This window comes from Oreochromis niloticus, linkage group LG5, assembly GCF_001858045.2.
Source record: "Oreochromis niloticus isolate F11D_XX linkage group LG5, O_niloticus_UMD_NMBU, whole genome shotgun sequence".
In the NCBI taxonomy this organism is placed as follows: Eukaryota; Metazoa; Chordata; class Actinopteri; order Cichliformes; family Cichlidae; genus Oreochromis; species Oreochromis niloticus.
The window spans coordinates 3356894-3377265 of record NC_031970.2 but is presented as its reverse complement, the minus strand read 5'-3'; the positions used below and the strand labels follow the sequence as shown (position 1 = coordinate 3377265).

The 20372-nt window shown below is 43.1% G+C and overlaps 1 protein-coding gene across 2 annotated transcripts in view; it reads right to left on the bottom strand.

Annotated features, from left to right (window-relative positions):
• The window catches only part of si:dkey-49n23.1 (semaphorin-3D), a 110415-nt gene that overhangs the window by 52135 nt on the left and 37908 nt on the right, over nt 1-20372 (bottom strand). For both annotated transcript variants that reach the window (XM_019356793.2, XM_019356792.2), the window contains one exon: nt 13740-13975. In XM_019356793.2, the coding sequence (XP_019212338.1) occupies nt 13740-13932 (193 nt within the window). In that variant the 5' untranslated portion in view covers nt 13933-13975. The remainder of the gene's footprint in view (nt 1-13739; nt 13976-20372) is intronic.

Sequence of the window (20372 nt, the reverse complement as noted above, 5' to 3'; positions counted from 1 at the left end):
ATTGGCTAATCATAACGTTAACCAAAAGTTTGTGACCCTCAAGAGACGACTCTCTGAGCCACAACTCCGTCAAAGGCACAAAAATGCAATGTGTATGAAAAATCATTTCTACATATATAATCTCCAATATTATTCATTTGAGTCAGCGAGACTTTTAACATCCTCATAAAAGCTCTCCTCTACCCTAAAAATAAATCTATTTACTATCTGTTCAAAAAGAAATCCCACATTTTCTACTCATAAAATCTTCACTATTTTCCCCCAAAGCATATCCTTTATTCCCACAATTTCCCCTTTAAATTTGGTGTACAACTTCTTATTAACACCAGCAATTTATCTTCTAAACAGAATTCAGTTCATTTTACTCCTTTCTTTTAACAAGTCCTCAGTTTTACTATATCTAGATTATCAAACAACCCCAATAGTTATAAAATCCTAGTAAAACCCCTTTCAAATTAAACAAATTAAATCTTAAATCCCTCTCTTTTTTGACACATCTCATGTGGCAAAAAACTCAACATGCTTCACCCAAGCTTAGGACAGTAAAAGGAAAAAAGGTTAGTCATTTCATTTCTCAGAACAGCTCAGCCATTCTCCTCTCCGGTATTTTGCTCCAGCCCTGAAAACCTGTGTTTAAGGAACAAAATCAATTTAATCATCATGTCAAATCTTCTCCAACTCGCTGCTCCATTGAACTCTGGATCCTTGGAACTTCCTGGAAACAAAACCTTTACTCAACTCTCCCCCTATATGATCCAATCTGTGTCATGACACAAAATAACCTTAAACAAAACAGTTCTTAATCCTGAGTTACCTCAGTTAATGGTAACTTGCATCTCATCAACCAATGTTTCCCTTTTAGCATTTTGCATTCTCCCAACAATATAATGTAATCCCATAATCTAACCCCAGTAAAAAGAAATTTTCTCCAAGCATACATCAGCAACCCAAAATCAGCATCCCCAGATTTAAGTCTCCCACTTGTCCTTTCATTTATTTCCCCCCTCGGTCCCCTCACTCGCATTCACTCACATGCATTCACACACGATCTTTTGCTGATACTGCAGCCTTCTGCGCACGTCATCAGATGCTCCACATCAGCAAAATGAGCTCAATCATTCGTTTTATTTCGTTTTCCTGTTTAGAAAAATAGTTCTCTATGCTTTTGACTGGATTGAATCGATACAATCCATTTTTAGACAGAGACTTGCCGCCAATCAATCTCTGATTGTAATCAATTATAATTCTGTAAAGCCCACCTGATTTTCGTACTTGGTAATTTGTCAGCGCCGTCCGTTCACTCTCTTCCAGGCCTGCTTAGAACAAAAATGAAAAAAGAGAGCTGATTATTAGCTCATCAAAGTACAAAACAAAATCACCTGACAGGTTTTTTCTCTAAGTGCACTGTTACAAAAACTATGGGCCCTTTTAGACATGTCCATGTTTATCAAAACTCCCTCTCTTGAAATAGAAACAACAGCCTCAAAAATCTAAAACAATCTTAAATTTCACCCATTCAACACACCGAAAACCTCGTCAAAAGATCAAAGACCGTTTTCATTCAGCACAAGATAAAAACCAATTTCAACAACGTATCATCCTTAAATTATAAATTTCCTGTCCAAATCTGCCCCTCTGAACAGACCTGACCACCGTAATCAAATATCCTGATACTTTACCATTATATTTTCGCCAAATACTCTTCATCAGCCCCCGATCTCTCTTGAACTGAAAGCCTCCGACACACACGCACACAGGAAGTGTCTTTGTCACTCACTCACTCCAGCTAATTTGCATAAACCCACAGCTCAACAGCCAACTCAACAAGAGGAATACATGTTTAAACCTTATCACATTATTGAATTATTTTCATTTTCTTTCTATACTAATCACTTACTTTGATAAATCAGTGCGAGAGCACTCCTGAGTCACTCTTATAGAGACTTTTCTTTTGTTTTTCCATCTTTTTAAATCTTTCCATCAATTGTATTAACCATTCACACCATTTTAACCCTCATGAAATTAGCAGGCTGATTTAATTACGTATGTTTGTGTTCTTAGCCAGGTTTTAAGTCATTATCTGTTCATTAATCTTCATGAGCTTGTCTCTGTAAGGTTAGTGCATTTTCTGTTTGTATGTGTGATTCTTATAAATGTTTCTTTATGATCTTTGTGATCTTGTAAATGTTTCTTTTCCAGTGTTCCAAACTCCTTTTGACAGGGTGTGTTTTCTCTCTCTGGTTCATCACTGGTCATTGTTAATGACATTTCCCCTCCGCCTGTGCCCAGTGGCCTTACCTGTTAAATCCCGTCTCCTCCAGTGACTCCAAGGTCACTCCGGGACTTAGGTTCGAGCAATCGTGACTGCGCCTTGCCTTAGGTTGTCCCAGGGTTTCGAGGTGGGATCTTACCCGTCATGGGCTGTCCAGCCTTCCATGCCCGCCTACTACAGGAGCCAACTGGGCAAGGGTGTTATCAGACCTAGGGGACACACTGGTTCTGGAAATTAAAGGAGTGTAAACTGCTTTCTTTATTAAACTTTCCAACCATAATTTCACATGTAACAGTTTGTGTACGTGCATTTTCAATTCATTAATGTAATTGTTAGTTCCTGTATTTATTTCTCTCGGTCTGTCTCTTTTCTAAACCCTGTAATTAATATAATTTTATTACTTTATTACTTTTTCTTAACACATGCATCCGCTTCATCTTCTTAGAATTTAACTCTGTCTCTTTCTCTGGGTGCTCCCCTGACATCATCAGTCACACACACCTTCCTCTCACACACACTTTTAAATATTCTAACCTCTTTCAGACGCCATGACTCGTCTCACACACACTGCCTTCTCTCTCTCAAACTTCCATTTTCCACTCACTCAGACAAATCATGCAGAGTCACTCAAATCAAATACTGACAGCCTTCACACAGTTAAAATCACACAAAATACGCTTTCATACGAGTATTTTGGACATGCCTTCCATGATCAGAAAGAGCAAGTCAAAAGAAAAAAGAAAAAGAAAACTGAAACCTCTCATCGTCTCGCAGCTTCTCCCCACACACATAACTGAAAAATAAAACACACCAACATTTATGGCCCACGAAATATACATCTATCAAAATTCAGTCATTTTCTAATCATCCACACTAATATATTCACACTGTATTTACACTCTCATAATAAGCAAAACCAACCTCTTATATACAGGCATTTAGCAAAAAGCTCAATTCTGTCGAAGCTGAAACCACCCTCTCTGCGCGTCCCCGCTGCTCATTTGCATTTACACACACCATCAGTGCACATCCGGTAGTGCACTGGTGGTGCAGAGACGGATCTCCCACATAGATCTCATATTATTATATTTACACAAGACGTCTTTATATTTACACTGCACAGATTTTTAGGCCTTTACAACTCCTATGTAATTTCGATAATAGAACATAACGGCTCCAACCGATCAGTCCCAGACTTTTTGTGCTCAATTCACCAGGGCGGTCCCAGACTGTCCTGTCCAGATTTCTAAACCTAACTTAATTTGCCAGCATACCCAATAAGCGCAAAAATAGGAGACTCTAACTCCTAGCAATTTTGAAGATTCCCCAGTCCTTCCCGGCTCGTCGTGCCGTACTAACCCTACTCTTCAGGGTAGGTCAAGGATAAACGTCTTTATCCAGGAGGGAGCGTTACCTCCGAGAAAATGCGCTTCTTAACAGACGCCGCTGTCGTCCTAGAAAAATTTATAATAATTTGAAACAACAATCTAAGCCCAAAACAGGATTAAGATTGAGGCAGATCTCCCGTTGTGGACATAGGGGACTCTAACCCACAAAAATGACCATCACACGTAGACCAAATGACCAACGGGACTTTAACCCACAAAATGACCAAATTCCCTATCATTCTAAAAGTTCACTTAGCAGTCCAACTGCTTTAATTCTCTTTTCATTCCTTTATTCTCATTACTCAGTACTGTCACTTATACTTCCTTATCATTATCATTACTTCCACCTTCAACTTTTCACCAAAATCAAAGCAGACATCTACCAGTAGTTTCAGTGAGTAGACTTTCAATTTACACAGCCCAATTTGACACACTTTGGTTCATAAGATCAACAGGTGGTGCCTACCTTTTGTTATATGCCGGCTTGTCACTCACTTTGACCACTGACCAATGCCTGAGCGCCTGACGCCTCGGACCTTTCTCCATCCTGTCTCACTTCCCCCCTCGGACGAAGCCCCCAAATGTTAAGGTTCAAAAATATAGGGAAGGAAACACAGGAGGAATGCAAGTAACCACACTGGTCCAAAGGGTAAAGACGATGATTTTAATGAAACGACACGCGTGGGAGAATGAGCGGACTCTGTAAGCAGACAGCCCCACAATCTCATCCTCCTAACATCAAAATACAGTTTTATATGCATCAGAGTATATTTAGTGACGCCCCCTCATTGCGTCATCACATACATCAGCTTCAAAACCACAAATGTTCTATTTGACAGCTTAAGGCACAATTAAAAGTACACTGGCTTCCATCTTCTCCCCGGTGGTTTCCCGTAAGCCAGCTCAGCTCTCGCATCGTGCATCTACTGCTTCATCAGTCAACTCTCACCTACACCCTAACAGTGTGTGTGTGTATGTCTCTGCGCGTGCACAGAGTGTGCATCTGCTTTCTGAACCTTAGTTGACCTCACATAGGCAACCAGGCTAAGGCCATCCTGTGTTGTGATGATCTTAACTTCTATGTAAAATGTATAAACTCATTATACAAACCCAGACTCTGGTTTTGGTTTCACTTTTGCAAAAGCACACCGTTTCCTGTCAGCCTGCAATCAGCTTCTCCCCCACTGAAGACTATGTGTAAGAATATAAAACATTCAGAAACCTTTAAATTATAGATTCAACTGATTATAACTGAACCTGTAATAAAGACTAATATAATACCAATATATTTTGAACATCTGAGTGCATCTGAATGCAACATCCCTATTAACATGAAATGTTAATGATGATTATAAAATAGCAGCAACTAATAGCAGGACAATATTTCTATTCCTGACAGTTGCCAAGTCTGCACGAAGTTCCCTCATCACCAGTGAAAGGTAAAGCGTTAATGTCGATGTTAAAAACACTCCAAAGCTGTGTTTTAAAGTTTAGACAGCTTAATATAGACTAATCTTAATGTATATCTCACAGTCATGAGCGAAATGTCCGTAGTATAAACACCCTGTGAGCGGGGCGTCAGACATATTTACACCACAGTGTTCTTCACAGCTGAGCAGATCCAAACTCATAACTCAACAAGTCCAGCATTAAACCCAGATCACTGTTACGCTCCGTCATGACCTCAAAGTATAAAGCTGGTAACTGTGAGAAAAATAAACTCCTCATTATTCTGAGATTTGGTTTATTATTTTTAACTAACGCAAGGTTGTTTAATTATACACAAATGAAGGCAAAGAATCTGTCTTTTAGATGGAAACCATAAAAATATATTACTATAAAGTCTCTACAGACAGGAATCCTCACATGTTGTGTAAATGCACCTGCCTGTGTGTAATCATGTGATCACATCCACGTTTACGATCTATGCGTGCGGTGTCGACAGGCAGAGAAGAGTCCGAGTCTGTTCTGTCCATGTGAGAGCCAAAACCTGCCTGCATGTGCCGATGCATGCGTGTGCGTGAGCATGCGTGTGCGTGAGCGTTCATGTGCGTGAGCGTTCATGTGTGTGAGCGTTCATGTGCGTGAGCGTTCATGTCTGTGAGCGTTCATGTCTGTGAGCGTTCATGTGTGTGAGCGTTCATGTGCGTGAGCGTTCATGTGCGTGAGCGTTCATGTCTGTGAGCGTTCATGTGTGTGAGCGTTCATGTCTGTGAGCGTTCATGTGCGTGAGCGTTCATGTGCGTGAGCGTTCATGTGTGTGAGACCAGAGGTGGAGCTGACAAACGTTCGGCTGCGTGTTTTCCAGAAGCCCGAAGATGATACAGACCAGATTAGAACACAGATGGGAAACAACAGGATCCAGGTTAGAGGTAGAGCCTTTCAAACCCGCCATGGCCCTGCAACGTTTGTCGGTTTACTTTTAAGCCAATCAGGGATGCACACATCCTGCAGACACACACACTCTCTCTCACACACACACACACACACAGGGATAAAGTGTGTGCGTCACAGCTGACCCAGCGTCTGACCTGAGCAGGAATCCACAGAGACCAGCCCTCATCCTGCAGGGAAGATCAGCATGTGTGTGTGTGTGTGTGTGTGTGTGTGTGTGTGTGTGTGTGTGTGTGTGGACTGTATAAGTGAGAGAATAAAATAGTTGCTCAGTCTGTGAACACAATGATCAGAGAAACACTTCAGGCCACTTTGGTACGCACACTGGAGCAGGCAGAGATCGAACCACCAACCTTGTGAGTCATAGATGATCTGCTGTAGCTCACCACCATGTAGCTGCTCATGTAGCGGACTTTAGTTGGAAACACTGAGTAAGGCTGTAACAATCCTCTTCATTTCAGTTGTGATAATTGGTTTGCAAAGTGCCCAACACGACAACATCAAAGTGTTTATTTTACCCAACTGTTTGTACAAAGTTAAAAATTATTTAACATAACTTTTCACATTTTGGTGGTTAAAGTGTCATATTTACTGAGCATCAAACATCATTTGAGAGTAACTAGTATACATATGAAATCTGTTGGAGATTCCTGTAACAGCACAGACGAATTTTTGTCCAAATTTGACTTATGATTACGTTTTTGTATCCTGAGAACCACTTAAATTAAAGTTAGGTATATAGCAGCCCAAGGTTGATTTAAAGATGGCTGTCAAGTGGAAGACACCCACTGAAACTAGAGACGTAGATCATAGAATAACCAGGAAAATGTTTATTGAGGTCACTGATCAAATTCTTTTGAAAGCTCCTGTCAGGAAGGACACAAGTTCAAGGCTCTGCTTCACTTTTCACACTTAAGGACAGACACATGCTGTCTGCTAAGGTTGACCTTAAGTACTTGAGTTTGTCTGTGTTACTCCAGGATAAAAGTGTGTGGGAAAATGAAATAAGGAAGCTAAAGCTGAAGCAGTTCACACAATAAATACTAAGACTGACGTGAACAGAAACAGTGAATAAAAAGTGTAACTAAACAAAGTTTAGAGATCAGTGTGTGTGTGTGTGTGTGTGTGTGTGTGTGTGTGTGTGTGTGTGTGTGTCCTGTCTGAGTATCTACCTTATAAAATATTAACAGCCTCTCTGCTGTTCATCCTGCAGCTACAAACACAGCACGAGGACCTCGGCGTGCTTCATTAAATGGAGTTCACTGCCTCCTTTTACTGCCATGAAAACCACTGAGCTGCTACTGTTTCCAACGCCACACACAAACACATGTAATCCCATTACACGTCAGCAGTGTGATACTGCGAGACGTCCTCCGAGATCGGACTGTTTGGGTAAAAACGTTGAAATGGACGTCAGCTGACGGAACAGAAGCTTCTTAGAAGGCAACAGAAACATCACACAAAGCCACATCTGTACTCGCAGGTTAAAGATGCCACATGTGTGCTGAAAGTGTGTGTGTGTGTGTGTGTGTGTGTGTGTGTGTGTAACCTGTCTGGAATGTTCCATTTGACGCGTTAGCTGCATAATGCAGAAAGCAGCTCCGTTGGTATAAAAATAGTTATAGACTGATCTGATTCAGTGTCTGACACAGAAACACTTTCCAAAGCTGTAAGCTCGTCCACGTTATATCCACCATCTAAAGCTAAAATGTCCCTCATGCACTTGTTTCTATAATATCCTGGTATATATTACTGTACATCAGAGGGCCTCGAGGGCCGGTGTCCTGCAGGTTTTAGATCTCACCCTGGGTCAGCACACCTGAATCAAACGATTAGTTCATTATCAGGCCTCTGGAGAACTTTGAGACATTTGAGGTCATGTAACCAGTACATCAGCTGTGTGGATCAAAGGCATCTAAAACCTGCAGGACGCCGGCCCCTGAGGCCTGGAGCTCCCCACCCCTGCTGTACATGATACGTGTCACATAATCATAGGTGAGCTACGAGTCTCCCATCACCTGAGTCACAGGACCAATAACAGATAGAATTGATGCACCAGGGTTTTACTGAAGTTTCTTGGATGTTCTACTAACCACATAGCAAGCTATATTATCTGGTGGATATAAGTACAAATGGTACAAAGAGCTCCAGTTCAGGGACTCCAATTAGGTGGTGTCCCTAATCAGGTGAAGCCTGGTGAAAGCTGACAGCCATCTGTGTCTCCATCCACCTGTCAGTCAGACACCCTAACAATTCTGAGTTATACTTAAAACAGACTATAAACATGTTATTTCTGCTCTACAGTCTATGGCAGCGGTCCCCAACCCCAAGTCGTTTGGTACCGGGCCGCGAGAGTTGAGGCTCGGGTGTGAAATTTATGGTTTTCAGGGTTTTTATCAGTTTTTATCGTTATTTTTTAAATCGTTTTTATCGTTAACTCGGTTTCCCTGAGTCTTTTCCTGTGTATTATGAATACATCTTCTTTTTTTGGTACCAGTACTGGTTTTATTTTCTTATATTTATCCACGACATCTTAAAGGCCGGTCCATGAAAATATTATCGGACAAAAACCGGTCAAAAAAGGTTGGGGACCGCTGGTCTATGGGCAGTGGCGGTCCTAGCCTATTTCTGGGATTTCACACAACCCAGGATTCAAATCATGAATACATAATGGGCTTGGATTTACAACATTATGAATGAAATGTGCTCTCTTTGGAAGCAGCAGGTCTCCCTCCCCTTTCGACGGGTTATGTGTGAGACTTTAAATCATCCATCCATCCATCCATCCATCCTCATCCGCTTTATCCGAAGTCGGGTCGCGGGGGCAGCAGCCTAAGCAGAGAAGCCCAGACCTCCCTCTCCCCAGCCACCTCCTCCAGCTCATCCGGGGGAACACCAAGGCGTTCCCAGGCCAGCCGAGAGATATAATCTCTCCAGCGCGTCCTGGGTCTGCCCCGGGGCCTCCTCCCGGTGGGACATGCCCGGAACACCTCACCCAGGAGGCGCCCAGGGGCATCCTTGTCAGATGCCCGAACCACCTCAACTGGCTCCTTTCGATGTGGAGGAGCAGCGGCTCTACTCTGAGCCCCTCCCGGATGGCCGAACTTCTCACCCTATCTCTAAGGGAGAGGCCAGCCACCCTTCGGAGGAAGCTCATTTCTGCCGCTTGTACCCGCGATCTCGTTCTTTCGGTCACTACCCACAGCTCGTGGCCATAGGTGAGGGTCGGGACGTAGATCGACCGGTAAATTGAGAGCTTCGCTTTTACACTCAGCTCCCTCTTCACCACGACGGACCGGTGCAGCGTCCGCATCACTGCAGCCGCAGCACCAATCCGTCTGTCGATCTCCGGCTCCCTTCTCCCATCACTCGCGAACAAGACCCCGAGATACTTAAACTCCTCCACTTGGGGCAGGAACTCATCCCCGACCCGGAGTGGGCACTCCACCCTTTTCCGGCTGAGAACCATGGCCTCAGATTTGGAGGTGCTGATCCTCATTCCCGCTGCTTCACACTCGGCTGCGAACCGTTCCAGTGCGAGCTGGAGGCCCCCACCCGATGAAGCCATCAGAACCACATCATCCGCAAAAAGCAGAGATGAGATTCTGAGGCCACCGAAGTGAAAGCCCTCCGCCACTTGGCTGCGCCTAGAAATCCTGTCCATAAAAATTATGAACAGAATCGGTGACAAAGGGCTGCCCTTTGACTTTAAATCATCAAACTGTAAATGATAAATTTTAAATTGTTATTGATCCCTTTATCCCGAGTCCTAAAGTGTATATTTATTTTCTTACTCTACTATATTTATTGTTCGTTTATTTGCACTGCTGTAACTGGAGCCTCGTCGTCTCGTCTCTCTATATACTGGACTGTATGTAGCGGAGATGACAATAAAGTTTACTTTGACTTTAGCAGCGCGCAGGCGCACCGAGGGCTCTCGCGCTCAGTTTTCGTGTATGGAATTTCGAAAAAACATCGGTGCAAATTATAAGTCTGTATCATAATGTCCGGTGTTTTCGTGTTTGTTTTGTTTTTATTTTGTTTTATTTTGCGAGTTGGTTATTAGATGCTGCTCCAGCCAGCCAGAGAATCCCCCGCCACCCCGCCCTCTCCTCCCTGTGCCGCAAGCAGCAGGCGCACCTCACTCCCAGCAAATGGGCGATAGAAAACCGATTGGTGCCTATGACATTCCCAATATGCGCTGGCTGCCGTCGGGGCAGCATGAGTACGAGCATTTTTTTTTTTTCGCCGATGTCCGTGATGCCGCCCCCATCACGATGCCGCCCCGGGCAACCGCCCGTGTCGCCCGTATCTAAAACCGCTACTGTCTATGGGGACTGGCTTACTGGTGGAGCCTCAAGTGGACACTAGAGGAACTGCAGCTTCAACATTTTAGTGCTAGCTTCATGTTTTAGGGTCAGAGGTCGCAGTTTGTATAGAAATCATAAATTGATGACATAAATAATTTTGCTTAATTAATTATTATTAATTATTAATAAACATGCCATCACTTAACAGGAAATTAGTTCATTATTTATCATTTCTTATCAAAAATGTTCGGCCAAAATAACTTTCAATTTAATAGTTTAAATTTTATTCATATAGCACCAAATCACAACAACAGTACTGTACGGTAAGACCCGACAATAACACAGAACAAGTGTCTCCATGTAAGAGCTGCAGTTTCCACTGAGGTATTATGTGCTTCTGTTTTTATCTTTAATCCATCAAAATAACTTTCAGGTCTTTCGAGTTTCCTTTTCCCTCCCTTTGTATCGCTGACATTCATTGAGTGTATTCAAATGTCTCTGACTTCAATAATCCCGTCAGGTCCTCGGCGATTATTCCGAAACCCTCCCCTCTCACTTCAGCACAATCGCTCGATTGTTACAAACAGCACAGTCACTGCTTCACTAATTCCAGTCTTCCATGTCTTCACTCATTCATTCAGCAGACAAACACTCGCTAACCGCGGCACAATGAGACCAGCCGCCCTGAACTAATTACCGCTGGATAGGAAGCAGTTGTTGGCTTTACTGGTGTTGCTGGTTGCCAAGGAGGAAGCAAGCATTCAGGGGGAGAAAAGTGTGTTAGTGTGATTGGAGCTGGATAGATGACTTCACTGGTGATTTAACAGAGTGTGAAGTGCTGTGCTCCTGCAGTGGAGAGCAATTTTATTTTCAATTTATGTCAAATTATCTCTTTAAGATGAATCTTTGTCACATTTCTGCTCATAAACTGCTGTTTTTCCTTCACTCAGAACAGCAGAACGAAAATGTGCACAGTCAAAAAGGCTTTGTAATATTTTGTATAGCAGACTGGATTTGAAATAGCGCAGTGAGGAAAGTGGACAGATTGTTTTTAGGAAGTGAAGCTGCAGTCCAGGCCTGGCAAAGCATGTCGAGACACCACGAGTCATCTGATGACGGTCCCAGCCAGACTTAAAAACAACCGTACTTTGTCTCAGAATCTGAAATAAAAATCTACGTTTACATTTTTTGGGCCTTTCTTGGTTGTGAAAACTGACCGTAATCTCAAAGGAATCACAAACTTGTGCTAACAAAAGCTCACGTTGGTCAGACAGCCAAACAATTCAAAACAAAGCACAAACTGCACATTCATCACCTTTAGGATCTCCGTTCACCGTCACAGCGACGCTCGGCTTTAAAAATGCATCCCTGCAGCTCACCTGGTACAGCACACACCACGTGTACTGAACTGTAACCTCACTACCTGAGGGCCCACGGAGAAAAAATCTGAATAACTTAAAATACAATAAAACAACATGAAAAAAAACAAAGTATCTGTTAAAAAAATCTGACTAGAAAAAAAACAGAAAATATCAGATGTGACGCTAAAGTGAGTCAGAGCAGCGTCTGGCAAAATGTTCTGTCCAGCCCTCACCAGCACAGCCAGCAGGATGCTGGTGAGGGCAGCCAATCAGGAAAAGGTGGGAGGAGCTAAAGCTGCTCATTTTAGGTAATGAAACAAAGTGTATGATACAGAAGGATTATTCTGAACTGTCAATCATGCCCAACAGGTTGTTGGTTCGTCTGACATCCAAAAACTGGAAGCGTCCATTTGGTGTCACATATGATGAAAACAAAGAAAAAAATCATCACAGATCCTCAAAATATTCAAAACCATTGGAGTATTTGTTTGGTGTTTCATAATTCTACCGAGGTAAAGTAAAAGCTCGCTATCTGGGAAACAAAATCTTTAAACCAGCCAATAATCCAACAATAATCCAGGGCCTGGTTTAAAGCAGGCTAAAGGGAGAGGAGATAAAACTCCTTGTGTCCGATGGAGGATTATCACAGTTTAATGTCTACAACAGTGAAGCTGAGGATTAATCTCCAGCTTTAAGAAAAAAAGCCAAACTCCTTCATTTGCATCTTCTAAACGCTGCAGTATGAAGTCTGCATGTCGGTGATGACAGCGACCTGCAGGTGGCTGACTCCATCAGGAGTGTTTTATGGCCACCGTTAGCTCATAACATAGTCTCCCACTTTAATTCTGCTCACTGCACTCATGAAATATTTTACTGTAGACAAAAAGCTTTTGCTATTGACATTAATCAGGGCGTCGCAGCTCAGTGTCCTTTAAAACTCTGGAAAAGTAAAGGAAACTGTGACTTTGCTGTACGTGGGGGACATTTTCACAGCGACACAAGTCCCCGGATCACTTTGTGTGTTATAGACATTACTTCACTGACAGAGTTATGAAGTTCTCTCCAGCTCCGACTGCAATAAGCCCCCAGAGATTATGACTTTACTGCTGAAAAACTTTAGCCGGATACAGACAGACCGTTCTACCATCACACATCACAAAAGCCAGGAAATAATCCAACATCCACTTTCACCAGCACCTTAATCAAGTCTCGACTGTACAAGTGGGGACGTTAACTGATAGGCAGTGACCCAATAACGATACGAAACAGTCGCAGTTTTCTCATGTGAAAATAGGAAAAGAAAAAAGGAAGATGACAGATGGAAAAGTTCCGCCTGTGAGGTTAAACTCAATTATGAAGATATTGTTTCTCAGCTCTGCTACTGGCCACCAAAGAAAGCCTGAAACAATCCAATTCAATGGCCAACTGTGATCCTAACAGGCCTTCTGACTCCCAGTGTTCATGTGTTCACTGAAAAGCTCCGTGGAAAGCTACGACCAGTGACAGTCGTGATTAATGGTGCTGTTTAAATCCGTCGCAAAACAGGCAAATTAGGCCTAAAGTGTTTGTATGGATGCAGTTAGAGACCAAAGGAATCACATAAACTGTGGACATGAAAATGTATGTTTGTCATTGGTGTGTTTGTGGTGCAGATGTGAGGTTCTAACATCCAAACATCACAGCTAGCACTTGATTTTCTTTGGTTTCACTCATTCTGTTTATTAAATAGCTGGAAAGTCAGGCTTTACCCACGATACACCCACAGCTTTGAGACTGCTCTAATCCTCACTGACTGGTCTGTTGCTCTATTTCTTTTTACTGGTACCATAACGATGGATTACTAACTGGGCAAAGTGGGCAACTGCTCAGGGGCCCAAGACCCTAAGAGCCTCTTTTTAACTATTTTTGACACCTTTAAAATAATTACGTCTACTTGTTCAGTGAAAAATCCTCAAACACTGGAGGCTTCAAAAGTGCAGCACTTGTTCTCAGCACGTTCTGACGTGATCCCTACCTGAGTGGGAGAGCTGCAGCCGCGGCCCCGTTTGGCTCCAGGTTTTGGCTTCGGGGGCGGAGCTCGATGCTGCAGGCTGGAGCCACAGCAGAGGGATGAGAAACACCATCATGACCATCGCGTGCACAGACGCCGCTCCTCGGGTCCTGACTGCACCTGCAGCCGGCAGGGCTGCAGCAAAAATCAGCATCATCGTGAAGAAGGACCGTCTGACCGGTTACATCACACTCAGGCAGCTGATAGGAGGAGAAATGAGAAACAGGAAGGAGATGACACATTGTGTTAGCGATGCTTTTGAAGCTCAAGAAGTTTAAAATGCTCATAATCCAAGAGCAGCTCAGACAAATCCAGTCTGGCTCCACCTTCACAGAAACATTTACATGTAACCTGCTGTGTTCGGCTTTGTGGTGAGATCACGCTGCATGGACAGCATCAGTGTTTAACCTACAGGCTGGTGGTATCAGCAGCAGAACAAGGACCACCGTCACCGTGCAAGACTGTGGAGTTTGTCTGCAAACTGGAGAGGCTGCTAATTATTATGATGCAGAGGAGAGGATGTTATGTGCAGCATTAGAAACAGTCTATTTAAAAACACCAGATGAAACCAGCTTCACTGTTGAGTTATTCCAGTCGAGCTCAGTTTAATTATTCGGTTCACGGTAGTTTGGAGCTTCTGCAGGATGACTGAGGAGGACGGGGGGCGATGTGCAGCTCAGACTTTGCACCAGCTGGTGTGTGACCTCTTTAGAGGACTTCTGAGCTACTTGCAGCTAATGATGTGGGTTAAACAAACACCAGAGTTTTCTCTGTGATGATGTCATCTGACTATTCAGGGCTCGTTACTACTGCACATGATGTGGTCGCTGCATTAATGTTCTTTAATAAGCGTACCCACAGCGCTGCAGTGTTTTGCTCAGAGAGCACCAACACTCAGCAGCCCGGTGGGCAGTAATGCATGCAGTTATCCTGCAGCAGGATTTATGTGTGCATTAATGAGTCTTTCTTTGAGCAGTTTGCATGTTCTTCCTGTGCTTGCTCAGGTTTTCTCTGGGTGGCTTGAAAGATGTTGGAAGACAGCGCTGTGGGAAGGTGGTTTGTAAAGTGCTCTCAGTGGTCTGAATGAACAGGAAAATGCTGTTTAAACAGTTCATTCCCATTTAAAATCAAAATACATCACATTATTCACAGCGTGCTGTACTAAATCAGTCATGCCCCATTTTATAGCAAATCATCCAAAACCTCTGAATATTTCACCTGATGATGCAAACTCCCTCTAAAGCCGATGAAGTGTCACAAAGCGGTTCATGAAAAGAAGAGATGCCCGAGTTGTGTCAGTTTATGAGAAGAAGCTGTGCAATCAGATAGAGACAGATCTCATTAAATTAAGTCAACAGTGAAGGATGAAGATAAACTATTACTGGAATATGTTTACATTCATATCGGAGGAGCCCAGAATCCATCCAGAGGGGCTTACTGGCATCTTAATCTAAGAAAACACTGGATGTTCTCTTGGCAAACGGCACTAGCCACATATCTCATTTAGAAAACATTCCTAAATGTGAACAGCGCTCATACACTCCAAAAACAGAGACAGACACAGAGAGAGAGCCAAAAGGCAGACCATAAATAATGTGTCAGGTTCTTCTTGGCCTGCTGAGTGAAGACGGATGCTGAAAGACAACCTAAACATTTCCAGTGTGTTTGCAGACAGACTCAAAAGCTCGGCCGACGGCGTGACTGTTACGAGTCGGAGCGTGAGGTCATCGTTCGCGTCACGTGTGTCGAACAAGAAGCAAAGAAACAGTTTGTTTACCTACTTGAGTTTGGTTATTTGGGAATCAGACACCTGAACTAAATCCATTAAAGCGGCTCCATCTGATATTCACAGATAATTAAATTCAAATTAAATACATTTTTGCAGAAACAGCCAAACTGTCCAGATCAAAAATCGAATCGCGTTTCCAAAACAAACAACCCAGTTTTCCTTTTTTATTTCCCATATTCCCAAACTTCCTCTGCACTTTGGATTCATCTTTAGCAAATCACAAACACCTGGATAACTCTCCAGCACGCAGGAACTACAGCGAGGCAGGCGGCTCAGTTAATGTGGGAAAGTAGCTCACGAGGGAACCGGGTCAATTTATCACTTTGTGCCGTTCATAAATTATGGAGACGGCCGGTTTCAAGACTCTAGTTTGAGGGATGAACAGAGACGTACCTGCTGAGAGAGGGAAGGCAGGTACCTGCAGCTTGTTAGTAACTCTGCTCAATCTGATTGTCCTCCGCAAAATCTAAGATGCAATGATGGACAGACGAAGGGACAGAGGGGTGAAATCAATCCAGGTATAAATGGTGTCTTCCACAGTTTTACATATGTTGGTTTTGTTATTTTGAGTCTTCCTAGTCACTTTGAGCCTCTTTGTGGTCGTTCTCTCCGTCTGTAGTCGGTCTGAGTGTGTCTGGAGATGTTTTCAGGCATCCTGTGGTCCTTTAAAGGCCCTTCATTGTTGTTTGCATTCCTCTGTGGTTATTCTTTGTTTCTTTGTGGTCATATTCAGTTTCTTTGTCATCGTTTTCTCTCTCTGTGGCCTTTTTTCACGTCTCATTTTGGTTACATTTCATTTTTTTGTACAGTTCCTTTGTGTCTACTTGGACCTGCAACAATAAAACTCGATGTTAACAGCTGTTTAGTCCAATAGAATCTCCTGATTTCATTGAGCTTATTGGAGCATGTCTAGTAGCAAATTAATGAGAACAACAGCAGTCTTAACCTAATATTATTCCTTCTACTTTATCCATAGCCTAACCTAAATTATCCCAGCCCGTAAGGCACAGGACCCGCCCATGTTATCAAACCATAATTTGTCATAATCTATCAGAGCGGATGGCTGGCTAACATCTTGTCAGCTGGTTTTAAAGAGCTCAACAGGTTGGACAGACGCCTGCTGACAGAAGAAAGACAGCTGAAGGTTTTTCCCTCGGCCGCGTTTTAATTCAACCTCAGCATGACTTGGCAGCAGCGCTCTGAGCATGTGAGAACTAAAACGTTCAAGAGCTCACTGGTATCATCAGAGGAGGAGCTTTTCCATACTGGATGCACGCTGGGATGCACTAACAAGCTTTTCCAACCTGAGGAATTTCCGCTTGGCTTCTCAGTTCTGCCACACTGAAAAATAAAAAGCTTTCCTTAATGATGCAATCGAGGGAAATTGATGCCTTAATTAGACGATATTTCGAAGGTTTAATGCAACTACACGCATCAAAGCAGCTGAGAATGAGTCACGACTTAATGACAGCCTTTAATATCCTGCAACTCTAATCCAGCTAATGGTAGACTTGCAAATAAAACCCTTTCATATGAAAAGCATTCCTGTGTAATTCCTGGTGATGATGGATTATTGACTGTCATGGCTCATTTTATTGTTTGAAACTATGACAGTAATGACAGTCAAACACCGGAGAACAAACACAGCGCATTTAAAAGTTTCTTTGGTTGAAGGAAATCTCCTGTCAGAGCCGAATCCTCACACAGTGAGGCAGAAAACGGCGCAAACATCCTACTGATGAGAGCTCACTTAAAAATGTGTGTGTGGGTAATTTCAAGTAAACAACAGTAAAGCTGTCACCCCAGGGTTAAAAATCCAGGGAACAGACAGAGAGAGCGGTTTTTCTGCATCAGTTATTATACATGTAAAATATAAGCACACACAGATGCGATGGAGTGAAACTCGAGGAAGCGGCCTCTTCAGATCTGTCAACGTGGAGACAGACGAGGACAAAGCGTCTCTTCCTCTCTGCTCGTCTGACATGCAAACATGTGACTGAGCGTCTTGAGAAACTGTACTGCAGTGGAAACAAAGAAACGTGAAGTGCAGAGATCACACGTGAAGACGCTCGTCCGCCTGTCTGTCTGTGTGTTTGTACCCAAGGAAACCTCTGGGTGTTGTCGAGATTCTAAATAAATTCCTAAAGGAAACTCATCGTTTGTTTCCACTGTCTGTCGCTGTGATTCAGTCAGACTGAACACACGCACAAACAAACCTGAGATCCAAACACACTACGCAGTCTCTTTCACAGCCAAACAATGTGGCAAAGCCAGCGAGATAAGAGGGTCAAGTTTTGAAGGCAGCTCTAAAAATAAACCAGATGTTTATGGCATTTTTCTGAGGGGTGGGGGTCAGATTCAGGTCAAAGACAACTGTTAGTTTAAGCTAAACATTTAGCACTGTGGCTGTACTAGCATCACCTGACCACCCAGAGCATTCAGAGCATTATGCAACTAATAAATCAGTACAGTTTTACATGTTTGAATGGAAAAACCCACTAAAAGGGACCAAGTCAAAGACTGTATATAAAATATGGACATAGCTGCCGGTTGGCTGGGCTACACTTATTTTATTTGAACTTTATCAGCTATTATAAATTAGCTTGGTTAGCAAGCTGAATTCATTCAAACAGAAGTTTGGGACACAAATGTGTTTATTTCTGCTTTAAAATTGGACATTAACACAGGAGTCTATGGGACTGACTCACTATTGACACCTTAAGTAAACATTAGAGGACCTGCAGCGATTGGCACATCAGCGTTGGCTCTTTTTCATCCCCGGAGGTTGTTCTCTTGGACCGAGTACAGAAAAACACAAGTTCACTTAGAAATGTCTAAGAACTGTGTCCCCGTATCAAGCATCGCAGCCATAAAGCAGCCAGAGAGTAGAAGTGGGCGATATTGTTGTGGAGAACCGTTCCCATGGTTATCAGCTGGATCCATCTTTATTTTCTGTTCCTGCTGCATGGCGGGGGTCGCTGCCAAACAATGAGTAAACACAACAAGCTGTGTCACATCCCGGTTTGCAGCCTCATCAGGAATCACTGCAGGTTTTAATGAACAAGAACCCTGCGATGCTTTCTTGTGCTGAGCTGATGGAGGTCAGGACACTGCAAAGAAGAAAAGCTGAGTGATATCAAAGAGTCAGACTGTGTATCAGTGACCTTGTAACCCACATCCTCAAACCCAGAGCTCCTGAAATAGGCTGTTTTTGCCCACAAATATCCACTCTTTGTGCACAGCTTCCTATGTTAGCTGAAGGAGAGGTTTGTTTGAATGACGAGAGGATAAAAATGTCTAAAACGGGCTTCCCATTGGTTCCCAACACATCGCGCTTCAAAGGAAAAGGAAACATTTTTGTTTTCTTGTTGATTCGGTTCATTCGTCTGCAGGCCAGACAGAGAAATCCTGCAGGCATCACTGAGATGATTTCACCGCCACCTCACAGAAAACCCTTCCAAGAGTCTGGATTTTGCAAAGAAATCATGTTTTTTCAAATGAATCAGCCGATGCCGCAGGAGGAGACGGGAGGCTCGGCCGCTCCTGTTGCGATGGCACCGTCCACACTTTGGACCTGCTTATAAAATCAGAGCCTCTGAATGCTTCACATGCTTTCTGTGACCTTCATCTCCCTGCAGAGTAGAAGCAAGCGTGTCTCGCTCCTGGTCGGGGGATTAAGTAGTTTTATTATGTTTACAGGAGGAGGAGGTGAAAACGTGGCTGGCCACTTGAGGGAAGCTGAAAAATCTCATTTTAACTGCTGGGATGATTTATCAGCAGAGAGGTGGAGGACTCCCACTGTTCTTCTTCTGCTCTTTCTGGTTTCGTTTGTTTAATTCATACCTTCATGTTTGAGTATTTCTGCATCATCCTCCTCTTCATTGCTCTACTTTTCCCTCCTTTAACCCTCTTTATTGAAACTCCCTCTCTCTCTCTGCTGTTAGCACCTGATCTCTTTTTCTTACTCCCTCCGTCCTCCTCCGAGTCTCCTCCCTTACTTTAACATTTCTTGTTGTAAGTCAACCAGCGAAGGTGATAGCTTTACAACATCTCTCTGCCAACCCTCTAATCCTCACCGTGATTTAATAACTCCTCTTCTTCCATCTGAACCTCCCCGCTAATCCCTCCACTCATACTTCAACACTGAGAAATGCAATATCTTTTTTGTGTCTTAAATCTTAAATCCACACAAGTCTGTCTCTCTCTTTCATGTAACGCTGACTTATTTCCAACAAATCCCTAATCTAATAATCTTTATCCTTAGCCCATGCTTTATGCAGCTCCACAACCTGACCACACTCTTCTTCTTCTGCAGCAGCAGAAGAAGAAGTCTTTGGTTCAAAAACAGGCTTAGGAAAGCAAAATGTACTTAAAGAATGAAAAGTGTTTCCTGTGTACTAAAACTTCCCACTATACAAAGATAAAGCAAAATATGACAGAAGGAGCCTTTGTCACCTCCTTCTAATCACCTCATTTGCAATTATAAACTCCCAATATAAAAAAATATAAGATCATATTTAAACAAGAAAGGTGGAGAGCTCAATAAGGCCTTGAGAGAAGTTGGCAACGCCCGCGATGTCTGCGACGACCTGGTTACTAAGATGGTGCTGCACCAAAAAACCTCCTGATTGCTTTGATCATCAGCCGATTGCATGAAAAACACTGCAAATACGACTCTCGGAGCGAAGGCAAAATTGAAAACACATCACAAGGAGCTTTTACCTTCTTCCAGCTTGTATCTGCCAGAAACTGCCCACCAACCAGTGACTGGTGGTAGCCAGACGATCTCTGATTGGTGTCTATCTCCG